This window comes from Ricinus communis, chromosome 8 (genome assembly GCF_019578655.1).
Source record: "Ricinus communis isolate WT05 ecotype wild-type chromosome 8, ASM1957865v1, whole genome shotgun sequence".
Classification (NCBI taxonomy): domain Eukaryota; kingdom Viridiplantae; phylum Streptophyta; class Magnoliopsida; order Malpighiales; family Euphorbiaceae; genus Ricinus; species Ricinus communis.
Window position 1 is genome coordinate 4,684,415 of NC_063263.1, and position 11,446 is coordinate 4,695,860.

At 29.8% G+C, this 11,446-nt stretch overlaps 1 protein-coding gene across 1 annotated transcript; it reads right to left on the reverse strand.

Annotated features, from left to right (window-relative positions):
• Positions 1-233: 233 nt before the first annotated feature.
• Positions 234-1,079, reverse strand: LOC8265346 (chaperone protein dnaJ 11, chloroplastic). Its single transcript, XM_015724825.3, has one exon. It carries the CDS (start codon positions 797-799, stop codon positions 482-484), a length of 318 nt encoding a protein of 105 aa, XP_015580311.1. The 5' UTR covers positions 800-1,079; the 3' UTR covers positions 234-481.
• Positions 1,080-11,446: the final 10,367 nt, after the last annotated feature.

Here is an 11,446-nt window from a genome sequence, read left to right on the forward strand (position 1 = left end):
TTCGAAAGGCTATATGTACCAGAAACATAATCTTCTCTTGCGCTGGCTGGTCGCCACCTCTACCCACAAAATTACACTGATAATCCCCCTGTACTCTCACTGAGCTGTTGACATTTTAGTGTAGTTTCTTCCGCTTAGCACTTACTTTTCAAATTTACCATCTTTTTAAAAAATTATTTAACTTCTAAAAGTCAAATTACATTTGTCCTTTAGAATTTGCAAGATACCAAAAAGGCCAATCACAAACAAAAATATATTATTACATTATACAGGACGAAATGCATATCTCGCCAGAGTCAGCCCGGTTGTCAATAATCATATCCCCTCTGTTCTTCCTAATCTGTTTTTAAATTATAGTCCAAATGAAAAGATGGTGATTGCAGAATATTCAGAACAAAAGATCCAAAAAGGAAAATTAACGACTCTTTACATGCTAATTTACTAATAGATTCCGACATAAAACCTAGAAATCTAAAACCAATTACCAACACTGATCAGTCTCCCAGTTTCTAGTTTTAGTAAAACCAGAAGCTGCGAACACTGTTGCAGAACTAAAGGACGGACGGCGATGCCTGCTATAAAGATCCCTGTCATAGTTTGCACGTTTATTAGGGTCCGATAAGGTTGAATAAGCTGCATGAATTTTCATGAACTCATTTGCTGACATTTCCTTCTGATTCATGGATACAACATCAGGATGGCAACTTCTTGCTAGTCTGCGATACGCAGCCTTTATCTCATGGCAACTTGCACTTGCTGAGATCCCCAACACCTCATATAATGATACAGTTGAAGCCATTTCAACGCCAACAAGATTCTCGGTTTGCTCTTTTATGTATTCTTTTCTTTCTTTTGTGGGTAAAAACCGATGCTACAGTGTTAGATTTTTGTATATGTATAGAATATGTAGATTGAATCTGACACCAGAGAAAGGATTTGAATGAGGTATGTTCTTAATGGCGTTTCTTGATGTGGATTGAGGGATGAATATGAAAATCTTTGGGTGGCTTGTAAACTAAACCAGGGTTTGGGGGTGATTAGTATAGGTGTGAACTTGTGGGGATATATATATATAGGGGATGATCCAAGGATGTAAAATTCTTTCCGAGGGTGAAAAAGAAAAAAAAAACATAAGGATTTAAAATTAAATACGGTTAGTTTTTAGTTATGTTGTGTTCACTTTTGTTCTAAAATTCTTAGCCATAGGATACTGTCCCATGCTGAGTCAGCTTGCTGGTTATATGGATAAGTCTTCTAAATTTGCTGGTCATCTTCTAAAAGAAAAATATCACTGGTCCTACCAGAAGTACTGCCCTTTACACCTCAGTAATGCAGGCATACCACCATGAAGAGGAAGAGCAAAAGGAGAAATACATGAAAAGGGAAATTTCATTAATGTAAGATTGTACAAATGAATCGGGAAAAAGAAAAAAAGATAAATTGATGAAACTGAATAAATATTCTGATAAGTAATTTAATCAATATCTCTTTTTCCTAAGAATTGAATATTACAAATCCTTTCTTCTATATTTATTAATATTAAAAATATTAAATATTTCACCAAATTTTATCTCTAATTCTTGCCTACCCGATATGGAATGTATTAATTTTATAAAATTATCATTAATAAAAGTACCTTAATGCTCCTATTAGAACACACTTTTAATATAATTTTTGCACCATATCCTGTTTTTCTTTTTCTGACAATTTAGATTTAAACAAATTCTTTTTAAGAGCCGTAGACTTTTTTGTTTTAAAACAAGCAAGAGTCAAATATTTAATATTCTCATCATCACCACGTTTTAAGGGTTCCTTTGCAAATGCCAAATCCTTTTTGCTTTGCATAATTAGAATAGTAAGTAAGAACTTCTTCTTGAGAGCTAAATAACATACCAAACTTAGGTTCTTCAAATACTTTATTTTCATTTATAATTTTCAAATTTTCTCTATTGTAACCACTGCTTTCCTCGCTTGAAGTACCCATGTCAACTAATATCTTGAGATTGAGAGTATAATAATAAAATACACCAAAAATATGCAGTAAGATTTTGTAAACAATTAGAGAAAACTAAAAAGAGAAAATAAAAAGGTTACTGTCAAAAGCAAAGCAATTGTTAAAATTAGAGTAAATTACTTATGATGCCACATCAGATGAATAAGAGATGAAACAAATATTAGCGAGTTGTATAAATTAATATTAATTTACTTTATTTAGGTAAAACATTACTTAATAATATTTACTGAAATAAATGGAAGAGAAACATTACTGATCAAGATGATATGAAAATGGAAATCTCTGATTCAAGCATGTGTCATTTTTTTCTTTTTGGAAAATAATTTCAATAAAAAATGGTAATTGTTGTAAATTGTTTATAAGAGGGCTATCATATAGTTATAGTTAGAGATGGCAATGGGTCGGATCTGGACCGGATCCGACTGGATCCAGATCCAGATCCGTTTTTGGACTCTGGATCCAGATCCGATCTGGATCCGTCGGGTCTGAAAAGTTGGGATCCAGATCCAGATCCGTTAGATCCTACGGATCCGGGTCCAAAACGGATCCTAAATGGATCTTGTTGATTTTACCTTTTTTTTTTCAAAAGTTATAGAATTCACATAAAAAAATGCATACGTTATACTTTTCAAGCCTCCCTCAAAGGGTACAGGTTCAAATGTTATACTAATCCATACTAATCCAATAATACAAAACAACTTATACAAACTCAACAATTCAATAATACATGTCTTTTGAATGACGATATAAATGAGCTTCATCAACATTCATCTCCCAATAGCACCTTGTACCAACTACTAAAAGGTTAATACTCTTCCCAGATCTGTAAAAATTATTAATTAACCCGATTTTTCAAGATTATTCATACAAATTAAGAATTGATTCATAAAAAATTAAACCAATTGATTGATAAATTGATATTCAATTATGCATAAAGAAAAAAAAATACCGTAAATTGTTTCACAAACTGAACTCACGAACTGACTTCAATGGAAGAGAGAGACTGAATTGTTGGCTTCAATGGAGGAGAGAGACTGAACTGTTGGCTTCAATGGAGGAGAAGGCATAAGCGGCGGATTCGCATGAAGCAATACAAAATTCCAGAGTCTACACTACACTCTACAGAGTACTAGAGAGGGAAGTTAGAATTAGGGAATTTAGGGTTTGGGACCTTTGAGATGTTGGGCTTAAGTTAGAGTTGTTATTAGAACCTCAAATAATTAGATTCAATATAAAAAAAATATTAAAATTATAAATTAAACGGGTAAACGGATCCGGATCCGGATCCAATATTTGGATCCGGATCCATATCCATTTTTTCAAAGTAGGATACAGATCCGACCCGGATCCGTTGGATCCAAAATTTTAAGATAACGGATATGGATCCACGGATCCGGGTCGGGTCCGGGATCCATTGCCATCCCTAGCTGTAGTGTTTGATTTACACACGTTTCCCTAAAAAATTGCAGTGACTTCATATATAGATCACTTATTAAGTATGTCCATTTTCTCTAGAATTAAGAAGTTGAGTGATCAAGTTTCCTTTCGCTTATAATTCCTTCACAACTAATTAACATTTTGAAAGCTTTGTACTAAAAAATATCAATCATATCCCAGTTTCCTGTATTCTTTTTATTAAATAAATACATGGTTATTAGAAGAAGCATTATATCAAGACACCTCACATCAAGATTTCGAGTGATAAGAGAGGGATCTTATATATATACAATACGTCTAATTCACATTTTTAACGCCTCAATTTTAATAATTTAGTCACCTTAATACTTTAACTTTCGATTTAACCTGATAGACAATTCAACTTTTATTATTTATGATATCTAAACATTTTTTGACATATGGCTCTGTATAATAGTTTCACATTTATTATATATATGTGTTTTAATATTATTATAAAATAAATTTGTTAGATTAAATCAAAAATTAAAAGTGTTTAAAAGATTATAAAAAGAAAGTTAATATATTTATTAGGTTAAATTAAAAGTTAAGAAGTTAAAGTGACTAAATGACCAAAATTCATATGTCTAAATATGTATTGCGCTTATAAAATAATTTGAAAAAAAAAATCGAAAAACCGAATCTTTATATTAACTTAAATATTATTTTATCAAGAAGATATATGCATAGTTTTCGGATAAAATTATAATTATTAATTCAACTCTCCATTGACATCAAGAAGACAAAACGAATGTTAATAGAAATATTCTCTCAACGAGTCAAAAAGAAAATAACATCTTAGTTTAATGATAAATATATCAATTTAAGTAAGGTTTTAAATTCTAAATTTTTACTTTTTTTTTTTTTTGTAATTACTAATTAGAAATAGGAAAAATAAAACAAGAACCTATTTAAAACTCTTTAATTTACTTCAGATTTCATTTTGGCTAAAGTAATTCTTACTTGGGTTCAGTGTTCTTGAAATTCTATGGACAAAAGGCTGTGTTACATCCATAGCATTGAACATCATAAAATCAAGGTCGCACAAGAAAGACAAAAGTGTTTATGAGGTGTGATTGCCGGAGACATGTCACCATCTCAATTCAATTCCAAGAACATATTATTAATTTCATACAGGATCCGTGTTGTCTTTTTCTTTCTGTACTGAAATCTTTGGAATAGATAAGCATGATGACATGTAATAGAGATTAGATTTCCACAAGATCAGCAAAATCTCTAAGCTGTGACCCTATTCTCTAATTGCTCATTTTTATCTTTAAATGGATATGGTAGCAGTGCAAATAAACTAATCATTTATTTAAGATAAAAGTCTTTTTTAGTTTTATAACGATTTTAAATTTAAATTCTTAAATATATAACTGTCTTATATTTTTTAAATAATGCGCTACCGTTATAAAAACTTCATCCAACACTTTACTTTCTTACTCTAAATTATTACTAGATAAAAGATTAGCCATTTGCTTATGATTTACTACAATTATGGGCTAAACAGTCTAGCTTTTGTCCATATCGTTATCTTCTCCTTCCACTCACATGTGAAGTAATGATTTATATCATAAGTTGCTCCATTTTTAATGTATGAAATATATTTGTGACCGATTCATGACCTAATTGACTGTCACATTCTCATTTGGAAGAGAGTGTAGAAGGTCATATCTCTTTTTTCCAACATACGAAATACAAAGGCAAGAAAGTAATTTTCTTTTTGGATATGATTATTTTCATCTCAAAAATTCGTATTAATTAGTGGATTTGTCATTTTTCAGAAACATATTGAGATTTCTTTCCAAAGAAATCAATATGTTACCAAGTTTATTACAATTTCGGTCTACCATTTTTGGATGGGTCTATATGCATGATGGTCCTGGTTTAATAACAAGATATAATACAACACATTCTAAGTTATAGAAGTCTTTTCTTCTATTACAGTGTGAGGATGCCATATTTAGCATGAATAATAGTGTGAGGATGCACATTCTATTGATTCAAATCTGCTGGGTATTAATGTTTTTTGATTATCCTCATAGTTTGCTGGTGGGTGACAGCTTAGGCCTTGGCCGCCTCAGAAATGCTGCAACTTAATTTTCTTCTTCTTGTTTTTGGACTTTGCCCTCTTCTGTATACCAAAATCATAATAATAATAATAATAGAATGAGTAATGGGTTGGATCGTGTGTCACACTTGGAATAGCCCCTTCCAAGCGAGAAGATTAGCTGCGCTTTAAACTATCAAGCATGTAGCCTGGTGGCCATGAGCGTTTCTGCACCTCTTTCTCCCCTAAAAAGAGAAACTATGCTTTTATACCAAATGCTTCCTAACAAATTCCTTAAACTTGATGGAATGTTTGCATATGTTTCTGAAAACTATTATTGGCATAAATTATTGGGAAGGATATTACTATGAATGTTTTAGATGTTCTTATGGGCAAGTCTTGCCCTACTAATGTAAAATACCTCTTTATAGATTTAAGCCCTACCGTTAAAGATCCTAAGTGCATAAAAGCTTTTAAATAGACCTATATCGTCTTTTTGAAGTTCTTCTTACTTTTGAGTGTTTTCAACATACGAAAAACAAATGTAATAGAAAGAAAAGAATTTAGCCTTAGAATTTAACATGAGCAAAGCATATAATCAGGTAGACAAGATTTTTATTGAAAATGTCATTAGAAAACTCAATATCTGTAATATTTGAGTTAGGTTCGTTATGAAATACATCTTTTTAGTTTTTGAGTTTTTTTTTCAAGAAATATCCTTCATCGCGATTCAATAATTTTTTAAACTAATAACTAAATCTAGTGGGAGGTGGAATCGTGATATAATAAGAAAATTTTATTATGATGGATGATTTAAAATGCATTTTAGAATTCCATTTGAGTAGTAATACTGATCAGAACCGTTGGTATGGAATTATCCAAGCAAGGATTGTTCCTCAGCTAAGATGGCAAGTCACCTAGTTATGGACTCTCAGCCCCAACACCAGTTTCCCAAACTTGAAAAACTTGTGGGTATTTAGTGCATGAACCATACTTAGTTGATTGAATGCTGTTTTCAAAAAAATTCATTTGTTCTCACATCACTCAAAACCGGCCAATGTGAGTCTAACATTTGATAAATACAGAAGTATCACCTGCAAAATTAAATAAAAATATAAACCATTTAGACAACAACAGCATTCAGAAAGAAAAAAGAAAAACAAATAAAGTTTACAAGATATTGATAAATTATCATACATCATTGATGTTGAAAGGCCGCAATTCACAATTGATTTCCAGAATTTGGTTTTTCTCGGGCCAGATTCCATGTATTGTGAAGGTGTCTTGTCTTCTAATAACTCTCCTTGGGTTTGATATATTAGTGGTTTGGCTATTGCAATAGGCAGGTGGCCATTGCACCATCCACACGTACTTATAGCACTAGTAAGAAAGACTTTAAAAGCTAAAAAAAGAAAAAAGAAAAAAGAACAGTCTTTTTTCTTTTATTTTTATGCACTTACAGTAAATGGGTTCGTCCTAATGGAGCTTATCAAGCTTGTTTATATACATGTGAGTTACCAATTACTTGTATATTTTAGCAGATCTTATAGTCATGAAAATAAAAAAATTGAATTTAAAAGATTAAAATTAATAACACATACTGATTTTATCTTGCAAAATTAGAAATAATAAAATAAACGGTCACTACTGAATTTGCATTTAGTTTTATATTGATTATAAAGTTTTAATTTGTTTTATTTTTAATCATTCAACTTTAATTTTAGTTACTATATCGCTATTAAGAAATTGATATATATTGTTTTTTTTTTTTCTGTATTACTCTTTTTTCATTGACTATTTTTGTCACGTATCAATATCCATTTGTAAAAATGACTAAATTGAACGCAATAAAAATTAAATGATTAGAATGAAATAAATTTGTGACTAGAACGAAATAAAATGCAAAATTCAGTAACCATTTATATTATTATCCTTGTAAAACTAAAATATAATAAATTTTAAGAGATAAATGGAGACTCAACACTTCAACAGAATTTATAATAATTTCCAGATATATTTGGTCCTTTAACACAGTTCTGAATATCAAGTAATGCTAGAAGCGAATTACCTAAAAAACTATAATAAATATTGATTTGCAACTCTTAGACTTCTAATTAAATGTTACATAATAAATTTAAGGAACCTGAATAATATAAGTTATTAGAATTCCATCAAATCTAAGTGAAAATGCTAAGTTTTGAAAGCTAAAATTAATTACGTGATGTTTGGATTTAAAATTAATCCTAAAACAATAATAAGTGGATTAACGAAGTTTTTTAAGAAAGTATTTTGTGAAGAACTAATACAAGTGAAGCTAAAAGATTTTGAACAATAATATAAAAGCTGAAGAATCGACTAGCTAAAAGTAACGTTACCCATAGTTTAGAAAAATCCAACAACTTCCTTTTCTCTCAAATAAAAACTCTATTTTATTTTCTTTAGTTGCCGCCAATGTCATTCTTCCTCTCTTCGCACCAGCGATAGCGCTTCTTCTTCTTCTTTTTCTATTTCTTTAGTTGTTGTGTTTTAGTAAAAGTTTATTTTTTATCCTCCCTCTTTGTGACTAGAGTTAAAAGCTTTTCTTCTCTAATGTTCTTAGTTGGTTTGAAAATCTTTGATTCAACTATGATTTTAAGCTTCAACTTTCTTTAAATAGTTTGAATTTGTTAAGTTTAAACTTGTAAGAGAGTAAAATCTCTATTGTTAACTTGGGTCTAAGAGTATGTATTCTATTGATTTTGTTGGCTAAGGTTAAAGGACATGTTATTTTACCCATGAGTGAATATCCTTCAACAATAGAAATAGAACCACAAAGAGAAAAGTCTAAAATATTTCTCCAACCTGCAAATTACAACTTTAAAATCTATTGAAGTTTCAAGTCTAGAGTAGTTCCTTTGGTTGATATTTGATTTTAAAATCTAATCTTATGAGTTGTAATTTTTTTAGTTTCTCCTCTTTTGAAGTTGTGTTGTAGGCATTTCCTAACTAATGGATGAAATTTCGTTTCTCTTAAAGGAAAAAAGTAACCTAAGGAGAAATTAAAGTTTTAAAGATTTGATAAATAAAGTTAAACAAGTATAATAAAAAGCTATGCTAAGGAATTTATTGTTTGAAAGCTACTATAACTAAATATTATTGAATTAGAAATTTATGAAGTAAATAATAACTAAAAGTTATAATTTATAAGAATTATTTTGTCAATTGATTCTTTTACAGTTGATTGTCAAATGAAGTTGGTCATTTTTGTATATTGCGATTGTTGCTCTCTCCATTAAGGTGCATTTCTATATAAATAATTCCTCTTTTACTTACTCATCGATTGACACTTTGCTCCCAACTGAATAGATATTGTAATAACTTGTTTATCTTATTTTTTTAAAGGAAAAAGGTGCAAATATGTCTCTAGCTTTTGGAGCGAGGAGTACTTAAGCCCCTAATTAATTTTTTGGTGCAAATAAACACATCTTTTAATTTTAATTGTATAAGCCCTTCATTAAATGGTGATTTCATTCCAAGCTAACGTTGGTAGTCTCTGAATTGACGAGGTAAGTTTGTTTATGATAATGGGACCCCTCTTTTGCGATCGGTCCTAAAGAAGTAAGAATTTGTAAGGGTACTAAAAAATACGAAACTCGTAACGTCACCTCCACCACCACCCTTACCGCCATCTCCACTTGTATCATGACCAGCACTCATCACCATCATTGACACCACCATATTATTTTCTGGTATCAATATTATGACATTTGATTCTTTAAATACGACAAAATACAACAATACTAAAGAAAATGTACACTTATAGAAAAAATATTTTTAAAAAAATAAGATTAGAACACTTTTTAATTTTAGAAACAACGAAAATAATCACTTTCAATGAAAGCAAAGTTGGAAAGCAAGACTTTGAAGTTATAATAATATCCACTCTTATAAGCTTATATGAACCGAAGTCGATTAATTCTATAATACTTATATAGAAATAGAAGGCAGAAAGCTCCATGCGGCAATACTCTAATAAAGCATAGGAATAAAAAAAATAAAAGAAGAAAGTCTAAAGAAGAGAAGCCAAAGAGGATTATGGAATCTCCAACATGCCCTATTTACAAGTTATCCAAGTAAAATGACTATACTTTTTGCATTATTGACTGTGTGAAAGGCAAGCAAGGCTATACCGATGATCATTAAACCATAGAAAGGGAAAACTATTTAGGTTAGTTTGGTGATTGACTCCTAGAAAACGTGTTTGCTTTAGTTTACAATTCTTTATTTATTAGTGAGACAATAATTTTCTACCCCAAAGAAAAGGAAAAGTATTTTCTTTAGGTACAATATCAGAAAGGATAAAACATGTATTGCTTTAGTATAAGTTAAAGGTAAATTGAGCTTGGAGAATCGTATTATGATATAACAAATTAATTGCTCTTAAAACCATTTGTATACAGTAGCAATATGCTTGATCACCAAAAGGTAAAAACAAAATGGCTATACCAAGTGAGAGTGAAAAAGGAAAAAGAAACAAAGAAAAAATTAACTTACTCAATATAGTACATGCAGATGGTAGCATTCCATTTAGAGAATCCCACATTAAAAATCCACTAATGACCAAAAAGACTCCGTTACTGTCTCTGCAATTCTCAAGAATTTGCATTTCCTCATAATTCAAGGCTCACATAATAATAGATTTTGAACAGAGAAGGCTAGTTTTATAGTCTAATAAATGATGAATTTATCTTTATAGGAAGGATATAAGACAATATTGAAAATTGCGACGTTTGATTCTACAATTCATTTTTACAATTTGAAACATGTATTACAACAGGTATCCTGCTGTTTTTGAACTTATGTCATTTAGTTGAGTTTCTATTACCCGTGTTCATGTTTGCATTGAATGCAGAAGTAATTATCAATGAGAAATTTTAATTTATATGGTGCTAAGAAGTCCATAATTGCAAAGTTTTCAAGAACTGGTTTAAAACAGAATCGAGTTCAAGTTTATTTTTTCAAATAGAAAGTGAATATTATGACGAGAAATCATAAAACAAAATAGAAGCATATACAACATAGTATATAGAAATAATTAGAAATTAAAAACAAGTGTAAAAAAAGCAAGTTATAAATTCTAAAATAAACAGAGATTCAAGCTTAAATAGTAATAGAAAACAGAGTAGCTTTTATCTTTAGCAATGAAAAAAAACAACAACTGAGAAATCAACAAAAATGCACAGCAAAAATGCAAAATGAGGTGGAAGCTTGCTTGTTAATGATAAGCTAATAAGCATCAAACTAATGCAAAATTGAAAAAGAGAAAGAGAGGAATATGAAGAACAAAAAGAAAGGAATATGAAGAAGAGAAAGTAGGGAAAATATCTTCACTATTTCTATTTTTTTTAGGACAAGTGGTAAAAGAGAGGTCCTATTGTCATTAATAAATTCACCACATTATCTCATTGACTACCGACGTTAGCTTTACCATTTAAGAAGGGCCTATAATACAATTAAAGTTAAAAGTTGTTTATTTGTGCCAAAAAGTTTGATTAGGGGTTTAACTGCTCTTCACTCCAAACATTGGAGGCATATGTTTGCACATTTTTTCTTTTTAAAAATATTTAGACTTACCTATTTAGAATTTTTATTATTATTTCATTGAACTTCTTATAATAATATATTTATAAAAAAAATTGTAATATCATAACAATTTTTATTTTAATTATTTTAGTATGCTAATACATTTGACTAGCTTATTTATTGAAAATAGAAATAAATAAAATCTTTAATTTCAAATTTAAGATATAAGGACCTATAAATGTATTATATTATAAGTGAGAGAAAAAAATTTAGTAATATATTTAAAAGTAATTTTAAAACATTAAAAGATAGCATGCTTTGACGGAAGGGCGAAATAGTATATTAAAGAGATTTGAAGAAGT

Coding starts and splice junctions, on each gene's coding strand:
- LOC8265346 (XM_015724825.3), bottom strand. CDS start 799: ATGGCTTCAACTGTATCATTATATGAGGTGTTGGGGATCTCAGCAAGT.